Source organism: Camellia sinensis, chromosome 6, assembly GCF_055761805.1.
Source record: "Camellia sinensis isolate YWXY chromosome 6, ASM5576180v1, whole genome shotgun sequence".
Classification (NCBI taxonomy): domain Eukaryota; kingdom Viridiplantae; phylum Streptophyta; class Magnoliopsida; order Ericales; family Theaceae; genus Camellia; species Camellia sinensis.
Window position 1 is genome coordinate 96,737,361 of NC_138966.1, and position 26,997 is coordinate 96,764,357.

The 26,997-nt window shown below is 42.1% G+C and overlaps 1 protein-coding gene across 1 annotated transcript; it reads right to left on the reverse strand.

Annotated features, from left to right (window-relative positions):
- Positions 1-7,256: 7,256 nt before the first annotated feature.
- On the reverse strand, positions 7,257-23,680 carry LOC114294342 (protein EXORDIUM-like 2). The gene is made up of 2 exons (XM_082874281.1): positions 23,557-23,680; positions 7,257-8,283 (listed from the first exon to the last, which is right to left on the reverse strand). The coding sequence occupies exons 1-2, from the start codon at positions 23,614-23,616 to the stop codon at positions 7,411-7,413; spliced, it is 933 nt and encodes a 310-aa protein (XP_082730407.1). The 5' UTR covers positions 23,617-23,680; the 3' UTR covers positions 7,257-7,410.
- Between the last annotated feature and the right edge of the window lie 3,317 nt (positions 23,681-26,997).

Genomic DNA, 26,997 nt, shown 5'->3' on the forward strand with positions numbered 1-26,997 from the left:
AAGTATAGAACATATAATTCGGAATGTAAACTTTTGCAAGCTTCTCCTTAAGTTTCAACAAGTTTTAAACGGTTATCATAGTCTTACCTACTTGTAAATTGCTACAAATTTCAACAAGTAATGAACAATATACTTAGCCTTTATTTTAACCTGTAACTTTCTGTGTACCTCAGCGGGTGATCGTATGTCGGCTTAACATAAACTTGTAAATTGCTACAAATTTCAACAAGTGTTAAGCATCTTTCCTTGGGTTTAAACAACCCACATATTGCTATGAAAACGTAAGCAATAACCTCGGCATATCTTCGACTTGTAAATTGCTACAAATTTCAACAAGTGAATTAAGGAATAACATTGGCTTAACTTCAACTTGTAAATTGCTACAAATTTCAACAAGTGAAGATAAGGAATCAGCTTAATTCCAACTTGTAAATTGCTACAAATTTTAACAAGTGAATTAAGGAATAACATCGGCTTAACTTCAACTTGTAAATTGCTACAAATTTCAACAAGTGAAGATAAGGAATCAGCTTAATTCCAACTTGTAAATTGCTACAAATTTCAACAAGTGAATTAAGGAATAACATCGGCTTAACTTCAACTTGTAAATTGTTACAAATTTCAACAAGTGAAGATAAGGAATCAGCTTAATTCCAACTTGTAAATTGCTACAAATTTCAACAAGTGAATTAAGGAATAACATCGGCTTAACTTCAACTTGTCAATTGCTACAAATTTCAACAAGTGAAGATAAGGAATCAGCTTAATTCCAACTTGTAAATTGCTACAAATTTCAACAAGTGGATTAAGGAATAACATCGGCTTAACTCTGCCTGGGTTTGATATGTCTTCAATAAACATCCATGCATAACTTTATCAATCATATATGTTGAAAGATTCTGAAAAGACTTTATTGATGATATCGGCCAAACAATGATGTTTATCTAATGATAGAAAAATTTCAAATTACAAGTATTCCAAGGTCTGGGCAATGCTTTGCCCTCATTGTCCTCAAGCCGATATGCTCCATTGCCTAACACTGAAGTAATTCGGTAGGGTCCTTCCCAGTTTGGGCCAAGCTTGCCCTCCCTGGGATCCTTCTTGTTCCCGACGACTTTTCTTAGGACTAAGTCGCCAATTTGAAAATCTCTTGGATTAACCTTCTTGTTGTAAGCTCTGGCAAGCTGTTGCTGGTATACTGCGAGCTGAATTGCAGCCTTCTCTCTTCGTTCTTCCAATAAATCCAGGTCTCGGGCTAAGAGTATGTCATTGGTGCCATTCTCTACTCCCTGGGTTCTGATCCCTGGGATGCCGATCTCTAATGGGATGACTGCTTCTGTGCCATAGGCCATGGCAAAGGGGGATTCTCCTGTTGATCTTCTCGGCGTAGTCCGATACGCCCAAAGTACGTTGGGTAACTCATCTACCCACTTTCCTTTTGCTGCCTGGAGCCTCTTCTTTATTCCATCCAGGATTACTTTGTTGGATGCCTCTGCTTGCCCATTGCTTTGAGGAAAACTTGGTGTTGAGAAATAATTCTTGATCTTGAATTTTGCACAAAAGTTTTTGACAAGTTTACTGTCGAACTGTGTTTCGTTGTCGGCAACTATTGCTCTTGGAATCCCAAATCTTGTGATAATGTTCTTCCATATAAAATTCTTGACGTCCACATCTCGGATTTTGGCAAGAGGTTCTGCCTCTATCCATTTTGTAAAGTAGTCTGTTGCTACTAGCAAGTATTTTCTCTGCCCAGTTGCCTGGGGAAGTTGTCCAACCAGATCCATGCCCCATTGGGCAAACGGCCAAGGGCTGGATACTGGGTTTAGGTCGGCAGCTGGCTGATGTATCAAAGCTGCAAACTTTTGACATTGTTCACACTTCTTTACATAAGCTTCGCCATCCTTTTGCATGTAGGGCCACCAATACCCCTGGGTAATGGCCCTGTGGGCTAACGATCTGCCCCCAGTATGGCTTCCACAGATTCCTTCATGAATCTCGTACAGAAAATCTTCAACCTGCAAAGGGTGTACGCACCTTAAGAGTGGTCCAGTGAACGACCTCCTGTAGAGATGACCTTCCGCTGTTAGACTGAATCTGGCTGATTTCAGCCTTATTTTATGTGCTTCTTTATGGTCTTCTGGCAGTTTCCCCTCTTTTAGGAATGCAATGATTGCATCCATCCAGCTTGGTCCAAAGCCCACGCACATTGCTTCTTGTTCGGTGCTCTGTTTATCTATGCTCGGGGCCGACATGTAGTCGATCATAATTATCCTTGTTTTTCCAGTTTGAATTGAGCTGGCCAAGTTGGCTAATGCGTCGGCGTGGGTGTTGTCATCTCGGCTTACTTGGAGTAATCTGCAGTTCTGGAATAGGGCTGCCAGTCGGATGACTTCCTTTGCATATGCCGACATTCTTTGGTCTCTGGCTGCAAATTCTCCTGTTGACTGGTTAACAATCAATTGTGAATCACAAAAAACAATTACCTCGTCTACCTCTGCTGCTGCTGCTGCTAGCTTTAGCCCTGCAATTAATGCTTCATATTCTGCTTCATTATTGGAGGCTTTGAACCCCAGACGGATGGACTGTTCTACAATTTCTCCATCTGGAGATATCAGCAGTACTCCTGCTCCTGCTCCCTGGCGGTTTGAACTTCCATCGACAAATAGTCTGAATGAATCGCCGATGTAGATGCTGCATGGTCTGAGCTTTTCTTTCTCTTGCTTTTTTGTCTTTGACTGGGATTCTTTTTGCTTGTCGGGCCGATGCTCATCTTGGCTCGACGGAGCCCGAGGTGTGATGGCTTCAGGTGTGAGTTCTGCGACGAAGTCGGCCAAAACTTGGCCCTTTATTGCTGTTCTTGGCCTAAATTCTAGGTCAAACTGGCCTAGTGTTACTGCCCATTTTGCTATCCTTCCTGTTAAGTCTCCTTGATGTAATAAGGACTTTAGCGGGTGCTCTGTTAGGACCACAATTTTGTGTGCCTGAAAGTAATGGCTCAATTTCTTTGAAGCCATTACCAAGGCTAGCATTAATTTTTCTAGTGGTAGGTATCTTGTTTCTGCGTCAGCCAGAGTCTTACTTACATAGTAGACAGCCTTCTGCTCCCATTTTTCCTCACGGATTAGCACTGCGCTGACTGCGTGCTCAGAGACTGCTAAGTACAAAAACAATTCCTCCCTTGGAATTGGGTTAGAAAGGACCGGGGTTGTGGTCAAGTATTTTTTTAGGTCGGCTAAGGCAGCTTCACATTCTTCTGTCCACAGGAAGTCTGTGGCTTTCTTCACCAGGTTAAAGAAGGGTCTGCACTTGTCTGAGCTTCTGCTGATGAATCGGTTTAGGGCTGCGGCCCTTCCAGTGAGCACTTGAACTTGCTTTGCCGATGTTGGACTCTGTAGTTCCAGGATGGCCTTGATTTGGTCTGGGCTGGCCTCAATGCCTTTTCTTGTTACCAGATATCCTAGAAATTTACCTGACCCAACTCCGAAGGCACACTTTGAGGCGTTGAGTCGGAGCCGATATCTTTTGAGTATGTCAAAGACCTCTTTTAGGTCGGCAAGATGACCTTCTGATTTCTTGGTCTTTACGACCATGTCATCGATGTAAACTTCTACCGTTTTACCAATTAGATGTTTAAACATCTTTGTCACTAACCTCTGATAGGTTGCTCCTGCGTTTTTCAGCCCAAAAGGCATTACCTTGTAACAGTACAGGCCTTTCGGGGTGATGAACGCGGTTTTCTCCTCATCTGGTGGGTACATAGCAATCTGGTGGTACCCTCTATATGCATCTAAAAAACTCATCCTTTCATGCCCCGAAGTGGCGTCTACCAGTTGGTCGATCTTGGGCAGCGGAAAGCTGTCTTTGGGGCAAGCTTTGTTGAGGCTGGTAAAGTCTACGCAAACCCTCCACTTGCCATTCTTCTTTTTTACTACTACTGTGTTGGACAGCCATGTTGGGTACTGAACTTCTCGGATGGCTCTGGCTTCAAGGAGTCTGTCTACCTCTTCTTCTACTGCTTCGACGTGCATTAACGTCGGTCTTCTGGCTCGTTGAATCACTGGCTTTGCCGATCTGTCGACATTCAGACTGTGGCAGGTGACCTCGGGGTCAATGCCAGGCATTTCATAAGGTGTCCAGGCGAACGCCTCTATGTTTGCCCTTAAAAAATCTTCCAGTTCCTTTTCCTCTTCTCTAGCTAAGCCTGAGCCGAGAAGAAAAAATCGTTCTTCGTCGCCCTCCTGGACGAGGATTTTCTTTAGCGCCTCTTCGCTTTTCTCGGCTGGTTCTTTCCCGACATCTTCTAGGACTTCCATGTCCTCATCTTCAACTTCTGCTTTCTTTGGCTCCCGTATACTACAGGTGGATTTTATTGCTGCCATGGAGCAAGTTTTGGCTTGTAGTTGATCCCCTCTAACTTCTTCAATCCCATTCTCTGTTGGGAACCGGAGTAGTTGATGCAACGTCGAGGGAACTGCCCCCATTGCATGCAACCACGGCCTTCCCAAGATGATGTTGTATGGTGAGGGTGTGTCAATTACCAGGAATTCCGTCCTGATCTTCTTAGTGCCGGCTTGTACTTCTAAGCTTGTTGCACCCAGTGGCCATGTCGGTGTTCCATTAAAGCCGACCATCGGGCCGTTTGATTGTTCTAGGTCATCGGGGTGAAGGCCTAGCTCTTTGTAACATCTGACATACATGATGTCACAGGAGCTGCCTTGATCTATTAGGATGCGTTTTACTTGGCACTCCCCAACCTGGAGGGATACTACCAAGGCATCATTATGCGGTTGTTGGACCAGTTCTAGGTCGGCTTCAGTAAAAGCTATCATTGGCCCTTGGCATTCTTCTGGCCGATGTCTCTTTTCCCCGACTTGGTAGATATGCTGTAAATGTCTTACCCTCTGGGTTTCTCCTCTGACTTCGTTTTCGTTGACCCTTGAGTGGATCACATTAACCACCCTCGGTTCTCCTGCTTGTGGTACCTGTGCTGGGGGAGGGGGTGCCGCTGGTGCTTGAGGCAACCTTGCCTGTTCTTCCCTTGTTCTGGCCTCATCGACCAGGTCCCTCAGAAGGCCTTGTCTTACTAGGTCTTCCAAGTGTGCTTTTAAGGCTCTGCAACCTTGAGTTGGATGCCCTTCTTCATTGTGGTAGGCACAACGTCTACCAACGTTCCTTCCCATGAATTCCCCTGGTGCTCTTGCTGGAGCCCTGAAATAAGGTTGATTTCGAATCCGATCCAAGATTTTATGGATTGGGATCCGGAATACTGTGGTTACCGCCGGTTTATTTCTTAGTTCTATTTCTTGTTTGGTCGGCCCATTGTTGACTCGGCCTCGCTTTGGCGAGCCGTTTCCCTTTTCTTGTTTCACCTCTTTGTTTCCTGATGTATCTTCCTCGGCCCTGGCGTATTTCTCAATTCTTTCCATGAGTTCTTCCATTCTTTTTGGCAATGTTTTTGCCAAGGACTTCCGTAGTGGGCAGTCATCTTTCAGGCCGTTCTTAAAGGACACGACTGCTACTTCCTGGTTGCATTCGGGTATTCGGTTGAACACCTCGTAGTACCTCTTCGCATAGGCCCTGAGGCCCTCTTCCTTGGTGATTCGTAGAGCCATCAAAGCATCAACCCTCAGGGGTTGCAGCTTGTTGGTCACGAATCTGGCCACAAACATCTCGGCCAAGCCTTCCCATGTCTTTATGCTTCCTTTTGGTAACTTATGGAACCAATCAGATGCAATTTCCCCAAAGGATGAGGGGAATACTTTACAGAGCAACGGCTCGTTCCCGCTATATAACGCCATTGAATTCAGGTATAGCCCAACGCGAAAGTTTGGATCTGACTTACCATCATAGATTTGAAACCTCGGCATACTGAATCTTTTGGGCGGTTCGAATTTGTCCAGTTCCACCGAGAAGGCCGTCTTCGGCTTTACTGGGGAGTTTACCTCGGCTTCTGCATTCTGCTGCCTCCTCTTGAGGTAGTCCCTTAAGTCTTCTTTGCTCCTCCCTGGAGCTCGGCTGTCTTTGGATTTTAGTCTTTTTGGTACACTGCTTTCGGCCTCGTGGTGGGGTCGTTTGGATCTTTCTTCATGGGTTGTGTCAAAATGGAGTACTTGCCCCTGAACATGTCGATGTTCTTTGGGGTCTGGATTCTTCATGTGGTGTGTCCTTCGGGACTCTTCTTGCCTCGGGTTTTCCCGTCCGACTTCCCTGGAAGGCCGGTGAGAATGCCTTCCGCTTCTGGTATGCTGAGGGACCTCGGGGATTGTTTTTCTTCCATCCTTCTGAGTGTTGTTCGCCGGCATCGGCGTATCTTGCAGCGGGTATGGTGGCTGCATAACATTATTCTGCATCATGAAGTTGACGACTGACTGGAGGTCCGCCAACTTGTTTGCTAGTTCTTTCACTTCCTCATCCCTCCGTAGGCACCTGTCCCTCCATACCTGGAGGTTATCTTCATTGTAGTACTTTCCTTGGTTTGCTCTTTTTGACGTGTCGCCTTCTGGGATGACGTCGTTCTCTCTGTGACCCTGGTCACGGGCTTCTGCATTGTGGTTATCTCCTTCGGTATCAAGGTCAATTGGTCTGCCACTCCTAGTGGGAGCGTCATCCCCAATATTTTCCTGTTGTCCGTTACTGGCCATCTATTCTTCCTTCGTTCCCACAGACGGCGCCAAATTGTGTGGGTGAAAATCTGACCACACTGCCCGTTTAGTGATCAGCTGGAGAGCACAAGTAGAATAGATGGCTTAAGTAACCTGAAACAGAAAGAAAAAGCTCCGGCGGTGGTTCTTCCACCCGGGGGCACTCCGACGATCAAGTCAGTATATTTCTCAAAGATAATCAAGTACTAAACTGAATACTCAAAGTATAAATTACATACCTTAGACCCACGGGGGTGCCTCTCTTTTATAATATACTCAATCCAAGTCCCACTAGAAGTATGACTTCTATGAACTCTAGTTCACTGCTTACTCTGGACTCTTCAAGAGATAAAGATAAACTCCCTAAGAGCTTTATCCTTATCTTGGTTAAGTCCCCTCTTTGCCTTAGGACTCTTGCCCCTTACCTCGGATTCCGATATCTTCGGAGATGACCTCGGCTTCTCCGAGATTACCTCGGCTTAACTACCAGGGCACGTGGCACCTCGGCTGACACGTCGGCGTCACCATGCCACGTGTTGGTATTCAGAAAATACATCCCCACACAAGTAATATTTAAATAAATAAATAAATAAATAACTTTCATACAATCGAGAGTTGAACCGTTAATAAATTTTGTTTTCTTTCTTCGAATTAACAAAGTGCTTTTGCAAACTACTATAGAACCATATTATATAATTTATAAGTATATATTCACACACTAATAATCAAATCAAAAAATGTCCATCAGATCCAAGCAAATGCATTGTGTTCACACGAGTGTCTTGCAGGTGGAGGTCTGTGGATCCCACATAGCCGGCAGCAGGTATCTACGCCCGTTTACTCCATTCGCATTATAGCTCGCACCCGTAGCCTTGTCCATCAAAACCGACCCGGCATATCCCGGGTACGCTCCTGACCCGAATATGCCAGTGCACGCCGTCACGGCCTCCAACGGCGCTGTCGTAGGCCCCTGGCAGTAGCCATCGCCAAAAGGATTCGTCACCGTACCAGCCAAAACCGTCGCCAAGTTGATCACCATTCCGTCAACCCCCACATCAGCGTTCGGAGCCACCAACGGCGGAGTCTGGGGTCCAAATATGGGTTGATGGAATGGCCAGGCACACTGACCCGGGCACTGACTCACCGGGTTACCCACCCATGCATAAGCAAATTTGCCCTGCTTGTCCTTCGGGTTAGAAAAACCCGACCCGTGAGTGCCGCATCGGCTCATGCAGAATCCATCAACGGCTACATCGGCCGCTGTCAAAACCACATTGATAGAATTCACATGCGGTGCTTTGGAGGCCAAATCACTGATTTGAGAGGTTGTCAGTGCTTTCCCAAGCGAGTAATTCTCGTCGAGGATTTGGGTGCCGAGGACGAGAGTGGAGGCGCCGGCTTTGTACTTCTCGGTGGTTTGCCACCAGGATCCAGCGGAGGGCGGCGGCGTATTGGGGGAGTTCAAGGATTGGACGAAATCGACAATCATGGAGCGCTGGGATGGGGAGAAATGGTCGTACCAGAGGAGGTTGAGAGTGAGATTGCCTTTGAGAAGTGGGCCGTTGTGGTATTTAAGTACGAGAGGTTGTTGCTTAACCAGAGCTGCGAGCTTGCGTGATGTGGCGGAGGAAGGATTGGGTAGGTGTTGGCTACATATTTTGTAAAAGCCAGTTACAGTTTGACACGTGGCAGAATAAGGGTAATAAAGGAAGGTTATTCAAGCCTTCAATCCTGATCGTACATGTGGCAATAAATATTGGTTCTCACATGATCTGAGTAACACTAGATCAATAACGGGATGCAAGATGACATAGCTTCAGCGGTTACTCATATTCAAATTCAAATACAAGAGGGAAGCTCAACTGCCAGTAATGGCGTAGTGGAGCTACTTGTAAGGAAGCATGATCAGCGATCATAAAAGAGCAGTTCGACGGTTCGAAGTGCAGTTCGAAGGTCATCATTGACGAGTATAAATAGTAGGGCAGCCCCAGAAAAGGGGAGGGACTCAGATCATACAAATCAGTCATTTACTTCATATATTTTCTTTTCCAGTCTTTTACATTTCCAGTCTTTAAATACCTGTTCTTTAAATACCTGCACTTTAAATACCCGCACTGCACTTCGATTCATAGGAGTAGCTTCAAGTAAATTCAAGTAGATTGCTGTTGTAAACCTCTCCGAGGCTGAGTTTGGACCATTGTAAGTGTTCATTTTTATGAAATACTTCAATTGTTCTTCATATTACTGTTATTTCTCTTAATTTCTCTTAAGTCAGGCCACCAGTAAAAGTCCTCTTCATTGAGGCTGAAAAGAACTAAAACACAATCGTCTGATAATTGGTTGGCAATCACAATTTCTGTAAGGACAGATTGATCCTTGCTGGCACGCTCACATTTACAAAAATACCCTTCGAAAAGCCAAAACGCCAACATATATTTTTGGCACGCCCAGTGGGACCTAATTAAAAATGGCTAGAAGAAGACGACAAGGAGAAAATGAATGCTTGGAAGAAGGCGTGGAATGAGAAGTAGAAATACCAAATCCAGAGGATAATGTGGTAACACATCCTGTGAAAACTCCTATATTGTCAGAACCTATGGTCGAACAGACCAGTACTTCTGGACAAGAACCATATATTGGACGAAACCAAGGAATTGGACCATCCACTGTGCCATTTACTCAACCAACAAATCCATGGGATGGTTTAGTAGATGCCATGGGACAACAATTAATGAACACAATGGAAAGGTGGGCAACATCCTTTTTGGATCGAATGAATAACCACCAACCAACAAACACAAGACACACGGAGGAAGTTGTAAATGTCCCCCAACAAAGATTGGCTAGAGAAAAACAGCCTATGCAAGTTAATGGACATCCTAATGGTCAAACTAGTACCCAAAACTTTGAAAGACCATCACCTCAGTCTTGGTATGAACCCATTTCAAGGCCTGTAGCAGGCCAAAATGCCTCAGTACTTAATAATGAAGCCACACAAGTTGGTGGATCTGGCCAAGTACAAGAAACTGGCATAAGAATGGTTACAAATCCCATGTTCGAAGCCATACCTGGCACAAGGGGGTACACTAATCCCTTATTCGAATTTACACCCGGGGGGTTGGAGGGTTTTCCTACAAATGGCAGAGACACAACACCTGTTCCAGCACCTTTTGCAGGTCCTTTCGCAGGTCATGCTCAAAGGGGTTACCCATACCCTCAACAGCAACCTGCATTGCAAGGACAACCAGCCCCAAATTTACCACCTTATGGACCAAGAGGACCACAAGCACAAGTTTTTCCACCAAATCCTGTGTTTGCACCTCCAGTAGTGGTTCAGCAGGCACAAAATATGGTCCCTAGAGACCAGATTGCTGATATTGTTAGGGAAATATGTGGACCAATGGCTCGGGGGGTCCAGACTCCTATATACAGAAAACCATACCCAGAATGGGTAGATAGAGTACATGAATACCCAAGGGGATTCAGGATACCAGATTTTACCCTTTTTTATGGGACTGGAAATCAATCAACGATAGAACATATTGCTAGGTTTGCTGCTCAATGCGGTGAATTTACTAACCATGACTATATGAAACTGAGATTATTTCCAAATTCCCTAACGGGGGGAGCATTTGTATGGTACATCAACCTTACACCTGGCTCCATTCAAAATTGGCAACAAATGGAAGAGGCATTTCATGCCTAATTCTTCCAATCAGAGCCAGAAGTATCTATGGCAGATTTGGCTAGATTGAGTCAAAGGCCTGAAGAAAAGGCTACTCAGTTTGTTGCCAAATTTAAAAGGGCTCGAAATAAATGTAGAGTCATCCTGCCAGAGTCAGAATTCGTCAGATTGGCTCAAAATGGTTTAGAATTCAGGCTTCGAAAGAAGTTTGATTCAACTGAATTCAGAGATTTGGTCGAACTGACCTATAAGGTGTCTCGATATGAAGCATTATTAGAAGAGGAACAAGATCGAAATAATGCATCATATAAGACATATTATAGAGATCCTAATTATGAAATAGATGCAGCAGAGATTGTAGGCAAAGAACCTGTAATCTGTGAAGCATTAATTCATAAGGATACAACTATAGACCAGCAGTTTAAAAAGAAAGACTTTCACAGAAAATACTCTTTCGATTTAACAAAAGCAGATGACATCTTTGATCATTTGCTCACGGCTAATTTCCTTAAGTTACCTAAAGGAGTAAAACTACCATCTCCAGATGAACTGAAAGGAAAAGTATACTGTAAATGGCATAATTCTTGGTCTCACTCGACTAAAAACTGCATTGTTTTTCGAGACAGGATCCAAGAACAGATTCGAAAAGGAAGTTTGAAGTTCTCAGCTAAAACAGAAAAAGCCATGGGAATTGACAGTGATCCCTTTCCAGAAGTTGGAGAGGCAGCAGCCAATGTCATTACATCAGACTTCCAGAACTTGTCCTTGACAGAATTGGAGGAAGTCAATGTGCAGATGCATGTTGCTAATCAAACCAACATCAAGAAGAATACTAGAAGCCCACCAGTTATTGAACAGGGTTTCTCGCACCAGAGGGAACACTCTGATGAAGAATCACTGGATGATGATTCTTTAGAAGCAGCGGTGATGCAGAGAATGTGCCCCAGGTGCAGACTCAGTTACAAGTGGTTGAAGGGGCTTCCAACTGATGGGAAGCAATACTACAGGGATGTTCAGAGACGTCCTAAGACAACCAATGCTTACAACAAAAGGCCGTATCCGGCTAGTGATAGGCAGAGACCACCAGTGGTTGAGCCTGTGGTGAACAGAATGCATGACAAAGGCAAGAAGCTCTTGCATGAATCCAGGCCACATAACTATTATAGAATGGAGAGTATTCTGAAAGAAAACTGGAGAGAGGTTCAGTTCATGGAATCAAAGCCAGAGATTGGCCCCCTAGGCCAGTTTCACGCAGGACAGAAAATGGTCACCCTTATCGAAGGTCTGAATCAGATTCAAAACATGAGGACAAAACCAAGCACTTACCTTCACGGCCAGTTTCGAAGATGGCTTCGAAGGTGGAAAAGGGCAGATCAGCGTCTGAATCAGCAAGTTCATGGGTGCCTGGAGTCCCAGACTGGTTTGTAATGCAAAACAAACCTAGGGAAGTGCTTGCTTATGGAGATGTTGTAAACCAAGGCAGGATGATCAAGCCTCCTATGGTGGCTCCGAATAACTGGGTACTGCTTAAACATCCAAAGACGAGGGAACCAGACATGGTCCCAGTCATCTCGAGATCACAGAGGAGAAAAATTCAGCGCAGGTACACCCAGTACCAGAAAGATCTGAAGGAAGGTGGAGAAAATTCTTCACTAGTCAAAACGGAAGGAAGGAAGAACCCAAAGTCAGACCATGCTCCAAAGCCGGTTCCACAGAGCAAAGTGGTCTGCAGCCGAGAACAGTTGGCCAAGGTTCATTCTGAACTGAAAACCAGAGAAAAAGCTAGTTTGGCAGGGTTGGAGAAAGCTCTGATGGAGACAGATAGCGAGACCGAAGAAGAGATTGGCATAAGCCAGAAGAAAGAGGTCGTGGAGGAAGAGATGTTTGAAGCCTTCATGGCTGAACAAACGTTTCTGACTGAAGAGCCAGTTGAGAAAGATCCTTCGAAGGGATCAGTTAGCAATGAAATACCAGAATGCATCATGCAGGATGTTTCTGAGGAAGTCGACCAAAGTGACCAAGAGGGGAAACAGGTACAGCCAGCCATCCAGTTTGGCTCGTTTCCCCCAGTATCAGTGAACATGGTACACATACTACCACAGGAATTCCAAGCTGGAGATGAGAATCAAGAGGGGCAGGAAGCTGATCCTGTTCAGATCTCTAGTGAAGACTCACAAGCAAGTATGGTGCAAGATAATTTCGAAATGGTTACCCCGATGGAGGATGAATATGAGAGCGAGGAAGTGGTAAGCATCAACCTATCGTATCCATTCGAGTATCCCTCGAATTCCATGACACAACATGTTAAGCCTTTGTACATCAAGGCTTTCTTCGATGGGATACAACTGAATCGAGTCCTAATAGACAATGGGGCAGCAGTAAACTTGTTGCCGAAATCTTCTTTGAAGAAACTAGGAAAAAAGAATCCTAGGTTGATACCAACCAGCACAACCATCGCTGGTTTTGCTGGAGATAAGCAAATGGCTCAGGGGATTCTACCCATTAATTTAGGTGTGGGAACCAGGGATTGCATGACAGCATTCTTCGTAATCGACAGTAATGCTAAATATAATGCTTTACTTGGAAGGGATTGGATTCACACTAACAAATGTGTGCCTTCTTCTTTACATCAGAAAATCATGATGGCTTTAGGCAATGGAGAGACAGAGGAAATCGATGCAGATCCTCAACCCTTCATAGCCTGTGCAGACTTTGCGGAGGCTAAATTGTATATTGAGGGAGTGACACCGCTCAGTATACTGATGGAAGATGACGGTTCAGCCGAAGTGACGGCTGATGAGGAAGTGACACACTTGAAGCACTTAGTCCAAGAAAGTGCTGATGAAGAGGTCGTTCTAAAAGATGACAATGATGCCTGGTTATAGGCAAAGAAGTGAAAAACAAGAAGCCACATCCTTGGCTCTGATTAAGTTCTCAACATTGGATGTAGAAGCTATAGTCCAGAGAGTACAAGAGCAAGAAAGGGAGGCCATGATACTCGGCTGCAAGCAGATACAGCAACAGGTCAGAATTTTGACCCTTGGGAAATATTGTGCATTGGACATTGAGACAAAAGTCCAGGAGATGCGGGAGGAGGATGCCTTATGGACAGATTTTGTCTATGAGGAGGAGGGCAAGGATGTTGGACTAAAGAACCTAGGAGCAGAACAGAGCAAGAAGGCTATTTCGAAGGTTGAAGAAATCAAGGAAGAAGCTTTGGTAAGTCCTCAGGCACAAGACCCTTTAGAAGAAGTAAATCTAGGGGAAGGTTCTGTACAACAGCCCACTTATATAAGTGCTTGTTTGAATGCCCTGGACAGAAACCAGCTATTGGTTGTTCCGAAGAAATACAAAGATTGCTTCGCATGGTTTTATAATGAACTACTAGGATTGGATAGGTCATTAGTGGAACATAGGCTCCCTATGAAGCCTAATTTCAAGCCTTACAAGCAGAAACCAAGGAGGATGAGTCCAGAAGTAATTCAGAAGGTCAAGGAAGAGATCCTTAGACTCCTCAAGGCAGGTTTTATTAGAACAGCCAGGTATGTCGAGTGGTTGTCTAATATTGTGCCTGTAGTCAAGAAGAATGGCAAAATGAGGGTATGTATCGATTTCAGAAATTTAAATCTGGCAACTCCCAAAGATGAGTACCCTATGCCTATAGTGGACTTGCTGGTGGACAGTTCAGCAGGTCACCAAGTCTTGTCAATGATGGATGGGCATTCCAGCTATAACCAAATTTGCATTGCAGAGGAAGATATCCACAAGACAGCATTCAGATGTCCTGGGAATATTGGCACCTTTGAATGGGTTAAAATGCCATTTGGTCTAAAGAATGCTGGAGCTACATATCAAAGAGCCATGAACACTATCTTTCATGATCTTATTGGAGGATATTTGGAGTGTTATATTGATGACATTGTGGTTAAATCCCAATCCATGGAAGAGCACCTGTTTCACTTAGAAGCAGCCTTTGAAAGAATGAGAAGGTTCAAATTAAAGCTCAACCCTCTTAAATGTGCCTTTGGCGTATCATCTGGAAACTTCTTGGGTTATGTGGTACACAAGAAAGGAATACAGATTGACCAGAACAAAGCCAAAGCCATCATTGCAGCCAGGCCTCCATCAAGTAAGAAAGAATTGCAGAAGTTCCTTGGACAGGTTAACTTTCTTCGAAGGTTTATTTCTAACACTGCAGGGAAAACTAAAGTATTTTCTTCCTTGTTAAGGCTGAAGGCTGAAGAAGAATTCGTGTGGTCAGCAGAGCATCAAATTGCTTTCGAAGGTATCAAAGCGTACTTGGCTAACCCTCCAGTGCTGATGCCACCAAAGGGGAACAAGCCCTTGAAGTTGTACATAGCTGCAGCAGAAGATTCATTGGGAGCTTTCTTGGCCCAAGACAATGAAGAAGGCAAGGAGCAAGCTGTTTATTACCTTAGTAGGTTTTTAGATTCTTGTGAATGTAAATATTAGCTGTTGAAAAGCTGTGCCTTGCTTTGTATTTTGCTGCAATGAAATTGAGATACTATCTTTTACCTACAACTGTCTTGGTAATTGCAACCACAGATTTGGTTAAATACATGTTATCTAGACCTATGTTAAGGGGAAGAATTGGCAAGTGGATACTTGCCTTGTCAGAATTTCATCTAGAATATGTCCCTCAAAGGGCAGTAAAAGGGCAGGTTTTAGCCAATTTTTTGGCAGATCATCCATCTCACACAGAGAGTCAGGAGATAATGGAGCTTGGTATGGCTAATGTTGAGCCATGGCAGATATGGTTTGATGGGTCGAAAGCCAATGGTTTAATTGGGATTGGTGTTGTAATAAGATCTCCACAAGGGGTAGAAACCACACATGGTTTCAGAGTAGATGAAGCTACCTGTTCCAATAACCAGGCTGAATATGAAGCCTTAATTGCGGGACTAGAGATTCTTATTGGATTACAAGTACATGCAGTTGACATATTCGGAGATTCTCAATTGGTGGTTAACCAAGTGAAAGGAATTTTCAAGTGTCAAAGCACAAGTATCTTGCCATATTATGTTGTTGCATTACATTTGCTTTCTCAGTTTCAAATAGCAAATGTAACCCATGTTCCAAGATTCTTGAACAATAGAGCCAATGATGTGGCTCAGAAAGCTTCGAACTTCAAGAGAAGGGATAATACCCAAAGGGACGTAAGCCAAACAACATATCAGAGATTAATACAACCTTTGAATAAAAGGAATGTGATCTTGGAAGTCAATCATAATGACTTACAAGAACAAGATTGGAGGCATCCAATAATGCAATACTTGGCTGGTCCATCTTCGAAGGCCAGTAGAAAAGTCAAATTGCAGTCTATGCAATATATGATATATAGTAATGCTCTCTACAAAAGGGGGGGAGATGGCTTATTGTTAGAATGTCTAGGCCCGAAAGAAGCATTAACAGCCATGGCTGAGGTTCATGAAGGCATCTGTGGTGCTCATCAACCTGGTGTAAAAATGAGGTGGTTGCTTAGAAGGCATTCCTATTATTGGCCAACCATCCTTAAAGACTGCATAGAATATGCAAAGGGGTGTCAGGCATGTCAAAAGCATGGCACAATAAGGCACGTGCCCATAACTGACCTACATGCAGTAGTAAAGCCTTGGCCATTCAGAGGGTGGGCCATGGATATGATGGGAAAAATACACCCACCTTCTTCGAAACATCATTGTTTCATTCTAGTGGCCACTGACTACTTCACTAAATGGGTCGAAGCTAAGCCATACAAGGCTGTAGACCAAACAGAGGTTATTGGTTTTATTAAAGATTTGATCCATAGATTTGGCATCCCGCAAACCATAACAGTTGATAATGGAACTGTGTTTGATGGGAAGATGGTGAAGTCTTTTGTGGCAGAATTTGGAATTAGTCTTGTTAATTCCACACCCTATTATGCACAAGCTAATGGTCAAGCTGAGTCATCCAATAAGTCTTTGAAAAAAAGGAATACAAAAGGTTGTGGATGACAATCCCAGGGATTGGCATAACCTATTATTGGATGTTCTGTGGGCATATAGAACCTCACCGAGGTCAAGCACAGGAGTCACTCCCTATGCCTTGGTGTATGGACATGATGCAGTCTTACCAGTAGAAATTAATGTTAAATCTTTGAGAGTAAGATGTCAAGATCAATTGAATCCTGAACAATACCATCAAAGTATGTGCTTAGAATTAGAAGGTATAGATGAAGCCAGAATTTTGGCATTAAATAGCATTCTTCTCCAAAAGAAGAAAGCAGCCAAGAATTATAATAAGAAAGTCAAACACATTGGCTTTGATGAAGGTGATTTGGTATGGAAGACAATACTCCCAATTGGGATTAAAAGCCATAAGTTTGGCAAATGGTCACCTAACTGGGAAGGACCATATCAAATTCATAGGGTTCTGCCTTTTGGAGCATACCATTTAAGAAATTTGAATGGTTATGTACATCCCAAAAAGATTAATGGCAGATATTTAAAACCTTATTTTCCAACCATTTGGGAAACACAAGGGATAGAGTGAACACCATATGCAAAAACACAAGCTTACTCAAGTGATATACAAAATATTGTGCTTTCATAAAGAATCAAGTACATTGTGCCACAAATTGGCCCAAAACTCATTACAATGCTTTAATTGTTTTTGTACAATAGCTTTCCTATTGCTAAGGGAAGGAAATAATTGAATAGCTGCAGCCATGTCTTCTTTTCGATCAGCCAGCCCTTGATTGGTGATGTGCAGTTTCTTATCAGTTCGAACCAAGGCTTGGTTTACTGCGGCTAACTCCTCTTCAAGCTGAGTTTTCTTCTCCAGAAGTTGGACTCGAAAGTGGGAGGCAAAAGAGTGTTGTTCTTTCATAGTTGATACTTCAGTATGCACTTGAGAAACAAAACTCTGGTCCTTAGCCAGCTTCTCATCCGCAGTCTTAGCAGCATGGCAAATGTTGAGATAAAAATCAATAGTAGCTGCAGCCTGAGATAGATGACTTGAGACACTCATGGCAGACTGCTCAGCAATGTTACAGCATTGAAGGAACCCATTCCTGATGATAGGCCTTTGTAAAGCCTCGAAGGGGATCCTTGAAAAAGAAGTCAACAGTTGCAAACACGTGTCCAAATCTACTGAAGGTGCAAAAGGCTTGTTGCTGGAGGAAGGAGAACTCTTGAAGATTTCCAGTAGGGAGTCAGCCAAGGCTAATGACTCAGCTTCAGCAGTAGCGGTGGGAGAGGTAGAAGGTATGTCAAAGAGACTAGCTAGTCTTCCTTCAAAAATGTCTACCTTGTCCTTTGACATGAAGGGCATAGGGAGTGTTGTGGTGGAAGACACAAAGGGCTGTATAGGGATGGGAGAAACGGATGGAGCATCTTTGGCAGCCTCTATGGTCTTGGCCACCAGCAAATCAAGTGAAGAGGGGCTGGAAGTGGGCATTGGTGATGAGCCATGAATTGAAGAGCTACTAGTGTCCTTTGTGGGAGAATCAACTGCCACTGGGAATGGAGCAGCAGTTGGAGTTTCTGTAAAGGACGGAAAAAGAGCAAGGCTCGAAGGAAAAGTAGACTGAGGTAGGTCACGAGCCAAAAAAGGGAGGTATGGCTTTAATCTAAGAAGAAGAGATGCAGGAATACTGGGACTTAAGGAAGGTACGTCAAATATAGGCTTTGGAAGTGGAAGTACGATTCGAACAACCCTGACATTCTGCATTTGATCAACCTCAACCGAAATTGAGGAAGGCCTCATTGGAAAGATGAGTGCAGTAGTTGTCGCTGCAAAAGGAAGAAATGCAGAACAACGTTAAACTTCAATACCACAAGCTGACAAAGTAAAAAACAGTAGAGGTATGAAAGAAATTACTTGCTCCAGAGGCACTGGTACTGATGGGAGAACTGCGGAGAGAATAGTGTCCAGCAGTCCGTTGTTTTCTGGCTAGTTCCCTTTGCAATGTATCAGCAGCAGCAGATCTCTCTCTTAAAATTTGTTGCTGCCGTCTTTTCTCAGCCCTTTCAAAGACGACTATGGCTTTGGAATGTTCTCGTTCCACGGCCTTGGTGGCTGCCTCATGAAGGGGATCTTCAATCAAGGCAGTAGTTGAAACAGTCATTTTCCTTCTCTTTCCTATTGCTTGGGCAATTGTCTCAGAATCAGAATCCTCATCAAAGTTGGAAGGGGAGATATCAAACTCAGAAGAAGAGACAGTAATCTTTCTTCTCTTTTTTCTTTGAATTGGCATTGTCTGCTCCTCAATTGTTTTCTCAGCTCCTTCAGCCTGAGGTTCGGATTCCTTAAAAATAACCTCCTCCTCTACTTCCCTAATGGTTGTTTCTTCTTGGGATAAATCAATCACCCTTTTCCTCCTCATCAAGGGTGACTCATGCTCTTGATCTTTTGCATCTTCTTTTCCTTCTTCTTGCACCTCAATTGTTTTCTTTTCAGGCTCAAGCAGTCTCTGCTTCTTTCGTTTCTGATTACCTTCAACTAAATAAACTTCCATATTACTCACCCACCAACTCTGATATCTCTTCAAAAAGGTGCCTTGAGGAATGAAAGGGATGTACTCAAAAGTGGCCAGATCATCCATAAACTTGAAGGTTGCCTCTTCTAGCCTTGACTTTCGAACCTTCAAATCTCTCTTGGTCAGAGTTAGGTTGGTGTTGCTGCAGAGAGGTATTGGAACTCCTTGTGTGAGGCCAAATTGTCTAGCAAATTGAGCAGGACGATAAGGCTCAGCTATGCATTTATAGGCTCTGGGGTTGGTGGTCCCAATAAACAGTTCTCTAGGGATCAGTAGGGAAGCCCACATATCTTTGTGAATAGGCAAGGCACAGAGCCTGTCACTGAGGAAGTGACTCAACCAGGCTGGACCTATGCTAGCTTCGAAGGGACGGAAACGGTGATCAAGTAGAGCAGCTGGTAGTTGATGAAAGAAGGAGAAATAAAAGGCAAAAGTAGCTGGATAAAGTGAAGCATTGGCTAGTTTTATGCCATGAGTAAGAGAGTGTAGCCCAGAAAATTTAAGACATTTGGATTGTAGTTCAGTAAAATAGGCAAAGAGCCAAAGCTGAAGGATCCAAAATGGTCCCCCTTGATTAGCATCTAAGGGTTTCTCACAAAAGAGGGAACAAACTCTATATACATGACCCAGAATGTATGGGGCTAAGGCTACTCTTTTCTGCAAAACCAAGGCTTTGGCAAGAGGAGCAAATTCAGGCATGATTCTTTGGGAGGAGGTGCAGAAAAGGAATTTGCAAAGCCAATATAATAAAAAGGAAAAGAATTCCCTATCAGTTACTGGACCCACTCTTTTGTTCTCGGCTCTAACAAAATCACTGTAAGATGAATTAAGAGAGGGGAGGGAGAAAGGAACTGCTAAGTCAGGAAAATCTGGTGTGATGGGGGTACCAATGGGGGATACTCCTAATAGATGGCAAATATCAAGAACAGTGGGGGCCATCATCCCACATCTGAATTGAAAGAAATTGAAGACGGGGTTCCAAAAGCACAAAGCAGTAGGAACTAGGAAAGGGTCCTCTGAGATAGTTACCCTAGATAGTCGAAGGGCATCGAGGAGGCAGAGCTCTTGGAGATCCAGTGTCTTAGCAGGAATGATCCGATCATACCATTCTTGCCATTTCGGTCTTATCGTGGGCCAGCATCGATGAGGACGATTGCTTTTCCAGTTCTTCCAGTCAAGGCCACCTTCATAAAGGAGACGTTGGTCCACCAGACGCGGATAAAAGGTTGGGAGCTCAGTAAGGACTTCCTTAAAAATTGGTCCGAGCACGTAGTTCTGCTGCTCATGATGACGAGGGACGAAGATACGCCCATCGATAGCGCTTTTCTCTCCAGCCTTGTACTTCTCACATTCTGCGTCAATAAGCCTCTTCAAAGCTAAAGATGAGCCCACGCGCTCTGGGGCTGGCACTTTTGGTGAAGAAGAAGCCATTGATGATACACTCTTCAGAAGATGAAGACCGAAGCAAAGAGGAACCAGTAGAGAGAAGGGTTTGTAAAAGGCAAGAGATTTCGGAACACGAAACGAGAGGGTTTTAAAATCTTTGTGTCCGAAATTATACCCCGTTAGTCGTTAAGTACTAAAAGTACGAATGCGAGGAATCTCTTCCAATATTGATAGTTTTGGAGGGAAGAGCTTATTCTGGGATTGGGGCCAGCTTCGAAATGAAATATTTGGCTTCGAAGACAAGATGTTGGCGCCAAAAAATTAAATAAACAACGGCTTCGAAATACATAAGCCGGCTTCGAAGCCTATTATATGCGTAAAGGTGCTAAATTGCTTGATTATTGGTCTATTTCAAAGGGTTTAAAGACCTGTTTAAGGATTATGAATCAAGGTAACGACCTTCGGAGCAAACCCTAATATTCTCTGAGTATGAGAAACACTGTTCAAAGCATCAAAACCAATTGTTGGTTTTTTATACATATTACTCTTCGAAAGAAAAAAAAAATGGTCAATTTGAAATTGATTGATTATATTAACCATGACCATATGTTGGTTGTAATTGGTTTTGAGGAGTAATATGGTTAAAATTTAAAGCATTAATTCCAGACGATATCAGCCAGAATTGTCAATTTTACTCCATAAATTGGAATAAGACATGTTGGTTCTTTTAGTACTTCATTAAACAATTGATTCGAAGGATGAGATTGTTCAATTCGAAGTTATGAGTTAGCTTTTAGAGATAAAAGGAAACAGAGTCAAACAGTGTTAGGTACAGAAAGACTTTGTTTATATTAAAGCCAAGACGATTACATTAAGTGACCCTATCTGGGTACAAATTCAAGTTCATAAAAATAAGGAATAGAATAAATAACAAGGTCATGAAATTTTGTCCAGCAATGGTCAATAAATTTCTGTTCTTTCTTTATTATTTTTTCTATCTCCTCTAAAGTTGGCTGCATAAGCTGATGAGCTCTCACTTCATAATAGAGTTCTTCAGCCTTTGTTTCGAAAGCCTCTTCCCTCGATTTTTGTTCCAATTCATCTATAACCAAATCGTCCCAGTACGCAGAATCTTTATTTTTGAAGTCATCGAACTCTTCGATAAAATTTTCTGCTTCATACTGGGCATGAATTCGGAGAGATAAAAGTTGATCCAGAGATTGGATGGTGATCTTAGAATTCCGATGCCAGTAGAGGAGCACCGGAAGTTGATCTAGGAACATGTGAAGCTCTGCTTGGGCAAGAGGGTTGAGGATACAACCCCTAGTCAGGACATCACAAGCCCATTGAAAGTTCTTAAGAGGAATGTCATCCTCAAGAACATTGAAGGGCAGGTGGGAGAAAGCCGCGAGCAAAAGTTGAGCTTGCTTTCGCTCGGGTGGAGAAGGGGGTGACGGGGGTTGGTAAGGTGGAAAAACTTTGTCCATTGGAAGGGCAAGTCTTAGTTTCTCTGTCCAGGAAAGAATGGGAGAAGGAGAAGGAGAAGATGGTCCTGCATCGGAAGGTGGGAAGAGAGTAGATGGCTCTGCTTCAGAAGACAAAGGGGAGGGAGCAGATGTTTCCATCTCAGAAGATGCAGAAGAAGGTGTGGATGCCTCTATCATGGGAGATGGCACGGGAGCAGAAGGAACAAAGGCATTAATATAATCAAGCCAATCAGAAGAACAAATCTTCGCCTTCTTGGCTAAGAATGAAGGGCTGTACCCTTGTGCTTCTTCTGGGCGCTGGGCAGGATGCACTATCTTTGTGGGCATGGAAGAAGTATACCAAGCCACAAGCAGAGTCTCTTCCAAGCTACGTCGAAGGTCAATGGGCACGTAAGGGTAGACCACTGAGCTTCGAGCGTAGGAGGGAAACTCCAAGGGGTCAGTAAACTCAACAAAATGGTGATTGATTCGCTCCCTTAAATCATAAGTCTCAGGAGTTGACCAGCTTGTCCAGCCAGAAGCTCCAGAGGATGAAGAGGTTACAGCTTCATCCCATGCAAATGTCTGTGAAGAAGAGTTTCCTAAGTCCATATTTGCAACTTGTCGAAGCAAAGGCTTGAGAGTAGTTCGGTCAAAATACAAAGGGAGTTTAGGGGAAGAACTCTTTGTATCTGTAAGTTTGTAAACCAAGGGATTAAAGGCAATGTGTTCGTAGTCCAAAGGTTTATAATCTGCAAAAGCCTCCATTACCTGAATAGAGAAGGGCGGGTAAAGGTGGCTAATGAATGCGTGGAGGTTCTTTCGAGGGGGAATAACATCACTCAAAGGCTCTTCATATGCTTGATCAGTAGAAAGGGAAGTTGATGCAGTCATAGCCTGTTCGAATACTAAGGTATTGGGATGTTCGACGAGTTAATGCAAATGATCACCAAATGGATGACGGTTGTGTTTCCAGAATTTGGACTCTATACACGTTCTAGAGGCGCGGGAAAACTGTAATCCACTAATATCACCAAGTATTGGGTATATTAGTGCGGGGGGTAATGTTGGCTACATATTTTGTAAAAGCCAGTTACAGTTTGACACGTGGCAGAATAAGGGTAATAAAGGAAGGTTATTCAAGCCTTCAATCCTGATCGTACACATGGCAATAAATATTGGTTCTCACATGATCTGAGTAACACTAGATCAATAACGGGATGCAAGATGACATAGCTTCAGCGGTTACTCATATTCAAATTCAAATACAAGAGGGAAGCTCAACTGCCAGTAATGGCGTAGTGGAGCTACTTGTAAGGAAGCATGATCAGCGATCATAAAAGAGCAGTTCGACGGTTCGAAGTGCAGTTCGAAGGTCATCACTGACGAGTATAAATAGCAGGGCAGCCCCAGAAAAGGGGAGGGACTCAGATCATACAAATCAGTCATTTACTTCATATATTTGCTTTTCCAGTCTTTTACATTTCCAGTCTTTAAATACCTGTTCTTTAAATACCTGCACTTTAAATACCCGCACTGCACTTCGATTCATAGGAGTAGCTTCAAGTAAATTCAAGTAGATTGCTGTTGTAAACCTCTCCGAGGCTGAGTTTGGACCATTGTAAGTGTTCATTTTTATGAAATACTTCAATTGTTCTTCATATTACTGTTATTTCTCTTAATTTCTCTTAAGTCAGGCCACCAGTAAAAGTCCTCTTCATTGAGGCTGAAAAGAACTAAAACACAATCGTCTGATAATTGGTTGGCAATCACAATTTCTGTAAGGACTGATTGATCCTTGCTGGCACGCTCACATTTACAAAAATACCCTTCGAAAAGTCAAAACGCCAACAGTAGGGTAGAAAGTAAAAGGAGGAGTGAAGTGAGGATGGTGGTGAGATAGTAAAGAGAAGCCATTTTTGGAGAGATTGGAAAGAGAGGCTTTGCTTGAAAGAGACTTGTTTTGGTTGTTGAGTGTTGTGTTGTGTTGTGGGGAAGAGAGTGTTTGATGGGTTGGGTATTTATATACATGGATGTGGTAGTGGGGAGGGAGGGAGGGAGGGTACGTAGAAAGAGCGTGGTGTGTACAGCTGTGAGTTGGGGATGATGGGGAAGGCATTGTTTGGATCGAGAGGTCTGACTGAACTTGGGTAACTGCTCGTTGTGTTTGGTTGGAAATTTAAAGGGAAATTTAAAAAGAAAAATTTAACTTGGGTGGCTGCTCGTTGCATTTGGTTGGAATTTTAAGATTGAATTTAAGAAAGAAAAAAAAAATGTGCAAAATTAGATAAAATATAAATATATTTTAATCACATTTTACTTATCATTTTTATTTTTCTTTCTAAATATTTTTTTACATTTGCCAACCAAACAAGTATTAAAATATTGTGGTGGGGTGGGGTGGTATATCAGAGGAAGGTGTTAGGATGGGAAGACCATATAACAATAATATATAATAACGGAGGAGATAAGAATAAAGGTCAAGTGTGAGGAGTCATCCATCCACTCTGTCTGGAGCATGCAGCACCAACTCCAATTTGATCTATCTGAGTGACGCACATAGCTCAGCGTTTAGAGAAGCGTTATGTATCACTATCACCGTCTCAGTCTTTAACCCAAAACGTTACAAGGTATTAGATAATAAAAAAAAAAGTTGGAAGAGTTTTTTTTGCAATCTACGGGACTGAAGGGTTGTTACTGTTTTAGCTTCTATTTTTGATAATTTGAAATAATTCATGTTATAGTACTTTTCACATGATCGTAGAGCAAATACTGAATTCTTTTTAATGGATGATAGAGAATTCAATTTAAAGTGAAATTTGAAATTTTCAATGACTGTTTATATTTAATTAAAGTAATATGAATGTAATCTATCAAACACAAAAGAAAAAAGTAGCCCTCTATTAAAGCACAGTAATACTATGTATCATGAAAAATATTTCATAAAAATAATTATGAAAAATTTGTGATCTTTGAATTACACTTAGAATAAAGCACCACACACTAATCAAGGTAATCCAAAAATCATAAATCTTTCATGATCATTTTTATAAAAAAAATTTCATAATACCTAACTTTTCTCGTTAAAACATCAAGCTGGACAGCAAAAAACTGCACGTGCATTGAGTAACCATTGATATTATTACTATATTTTTTGAACGCCATTAATATTATTATATCATCATGAAAGTTTTATATGTATCATATTAACATTCTTAATTAGGTGGAACCACACGTGTTAAAATTTTAAAATTATAGTATTATAGTTATGCGAATTTGACAATTCGATCCAGATTGTCCAGTTCAAAATCCTACTGCACCTTCGTTGCGTCCCAACTTGTTCCAAATAAATAAATCAAAAACATGCCTCCTGTGAAAATTATATGTACACCAAAAAACATACCATAAACTTTAATTGAAAAATAAAGTATGGCATAAATTAAGGGGTGGTTTGGCAACATAACAAATAAATAGTTTAGTTGCTTATTTGTTATAAGTTATCTGGTAGCAAAAATTAAGTTTAGGTCAAATCGATAGAGGTGATTCTATAGGAAAACTAATTTTTACAAACAATTGATTAATCAAGCAATGTAATTGGTGTCCTATACCTTGACAGATTCATGAATTTCTTTGGAGGTAATAATGTGAAAAAAACAAGTGCAAATAGACTGAGAATTTGATTAATAACACTTAAACTCGTCATTAAATTACAAGAATTAAATTATAAGTTTTATAGCATTACAATCGACAGGTCCAAACTGAGTTACAAGAATTGAAATTACTGTTGCGACTCCTAAGTATAAGAACTACTCCTATGACAGATTAAACTACTTCCAGATTTCACAAGTGTTATGAATTAGTTGAAGGTTTTTCTTTCTTTGAATTCCCAGCTCTTATATGGTTTCATTGGCCATGCCATATTGCCACGTGTCCATTCACTGGTATCTTCCACTTGTCCATAATCCCATGATCTCTCTTACTTTGCAACTGTCACTGCTTAACTGCTACAACTGCTCGTTGCTTCTAAGTCTTCACACTTTACCAAATCATCAACTTCCTCTATTGATCCAATATTTCTTTATGTTGCCACATATTCCTCATCACTTTGAGCCTCATATCAATGGGGCAAATCTCTTTATTTTGCACATGTTCCTTTCTGCAGGCAATCCACTAAGTCCATGACTTAGCCTAATAATTGCCCCACCACTTGGATCATCCAATGCACATGACCAACTCCTTTTATGCCACCTGTCCCTTAGACTAATGGAAGACTCCCATTCTTTAGCATATGTCACAATCAGGATGATCCATCTGTCGATAGGAATTTAACAAAAATGGATGCAAACAATGCCCCCTAACTTTTTAAGAATGAGGCTTACTCGAATTCTTGAAGAGTTATAAAATTAAGATTAAATCAATGGCCTTTTGTCGATGTGTCGATTATATCAAACATCATACATAATTTTAACAATTGGCCGTTGTTTGGCCAAGTAGTGCCTGCTATATGGCCATATTATATATATATATATATATATTTGTATTGCATCAAATTTTATAAGAATAATATATTATTTTTGTTAACCGATTCATCAAAATCAACTTTTGATATGAACCACTAACCCACGGTGGTTGTTGGGTAACAAAAATCATAATATCAAATAGTTTTAGAAAATCAAAATTTTTGACAAAATTAACAATATCAAAAATTTCAAATTCAACAAATGTGGGTTGTTCGTAATTTCCAGTCATGTTTGGCTTGAAATCATGCACCTACGTAGATATACCATCATTTTGTGGTGAATTTTCATAATTTTTTTCTTCTCAAAAGAGGTTGTTTTTCTTTTTTAACCATTAATGGCTTGTTATTCTTTGCCATATTTGGCAAAAAAACCATGCCCCCCATATTCATAATTTTCAACCATTTTTGGCTTAAAATCATGTCTCCAAATGTATTTTCACTATCATTTTGCGGTGAATATTCACTATTCTTAAAACCACACTTTTTAGCTACATTACTTGCACCATTCTTTAGATTAAGAGTTGCAAACAATGGCTGATCTTTTATTTCACACATTAATGGGCTTGAATAATTTTTTGAACACTCAGAAAATGTTGGTCGACTTTCTTTTTCAAATAATGGGTTGAGAATATTTTTTGAAAACCTAAACTGAGTTCCTTCTTTATGAAATTGCCCTCCATGCATGCTATTTTCAGCATTTATTTTTTTCTCAGCCATGGCTTTTGTGGAGAGAAAGTTTTGCTTGGAAAAGTCTCTTAACAACCCTTAAAATGGGTGCT

Coding starts and splice junctions, on each gene's coding strand:
- LOC114294342 (XM_082874281.1), bottom strand. CDS start 23,616: ATGGCTTCTCTTTACTATCTCACCACCATCCTCACTTCACTCCTCCTT. Junction 8,284..23,556: donor TCCTCCTTTTACTTTCTACC/CTACTGTTGGCG, acceptor TGTAGCCAACAC/CTACCCAATCCTTCCTCCGC.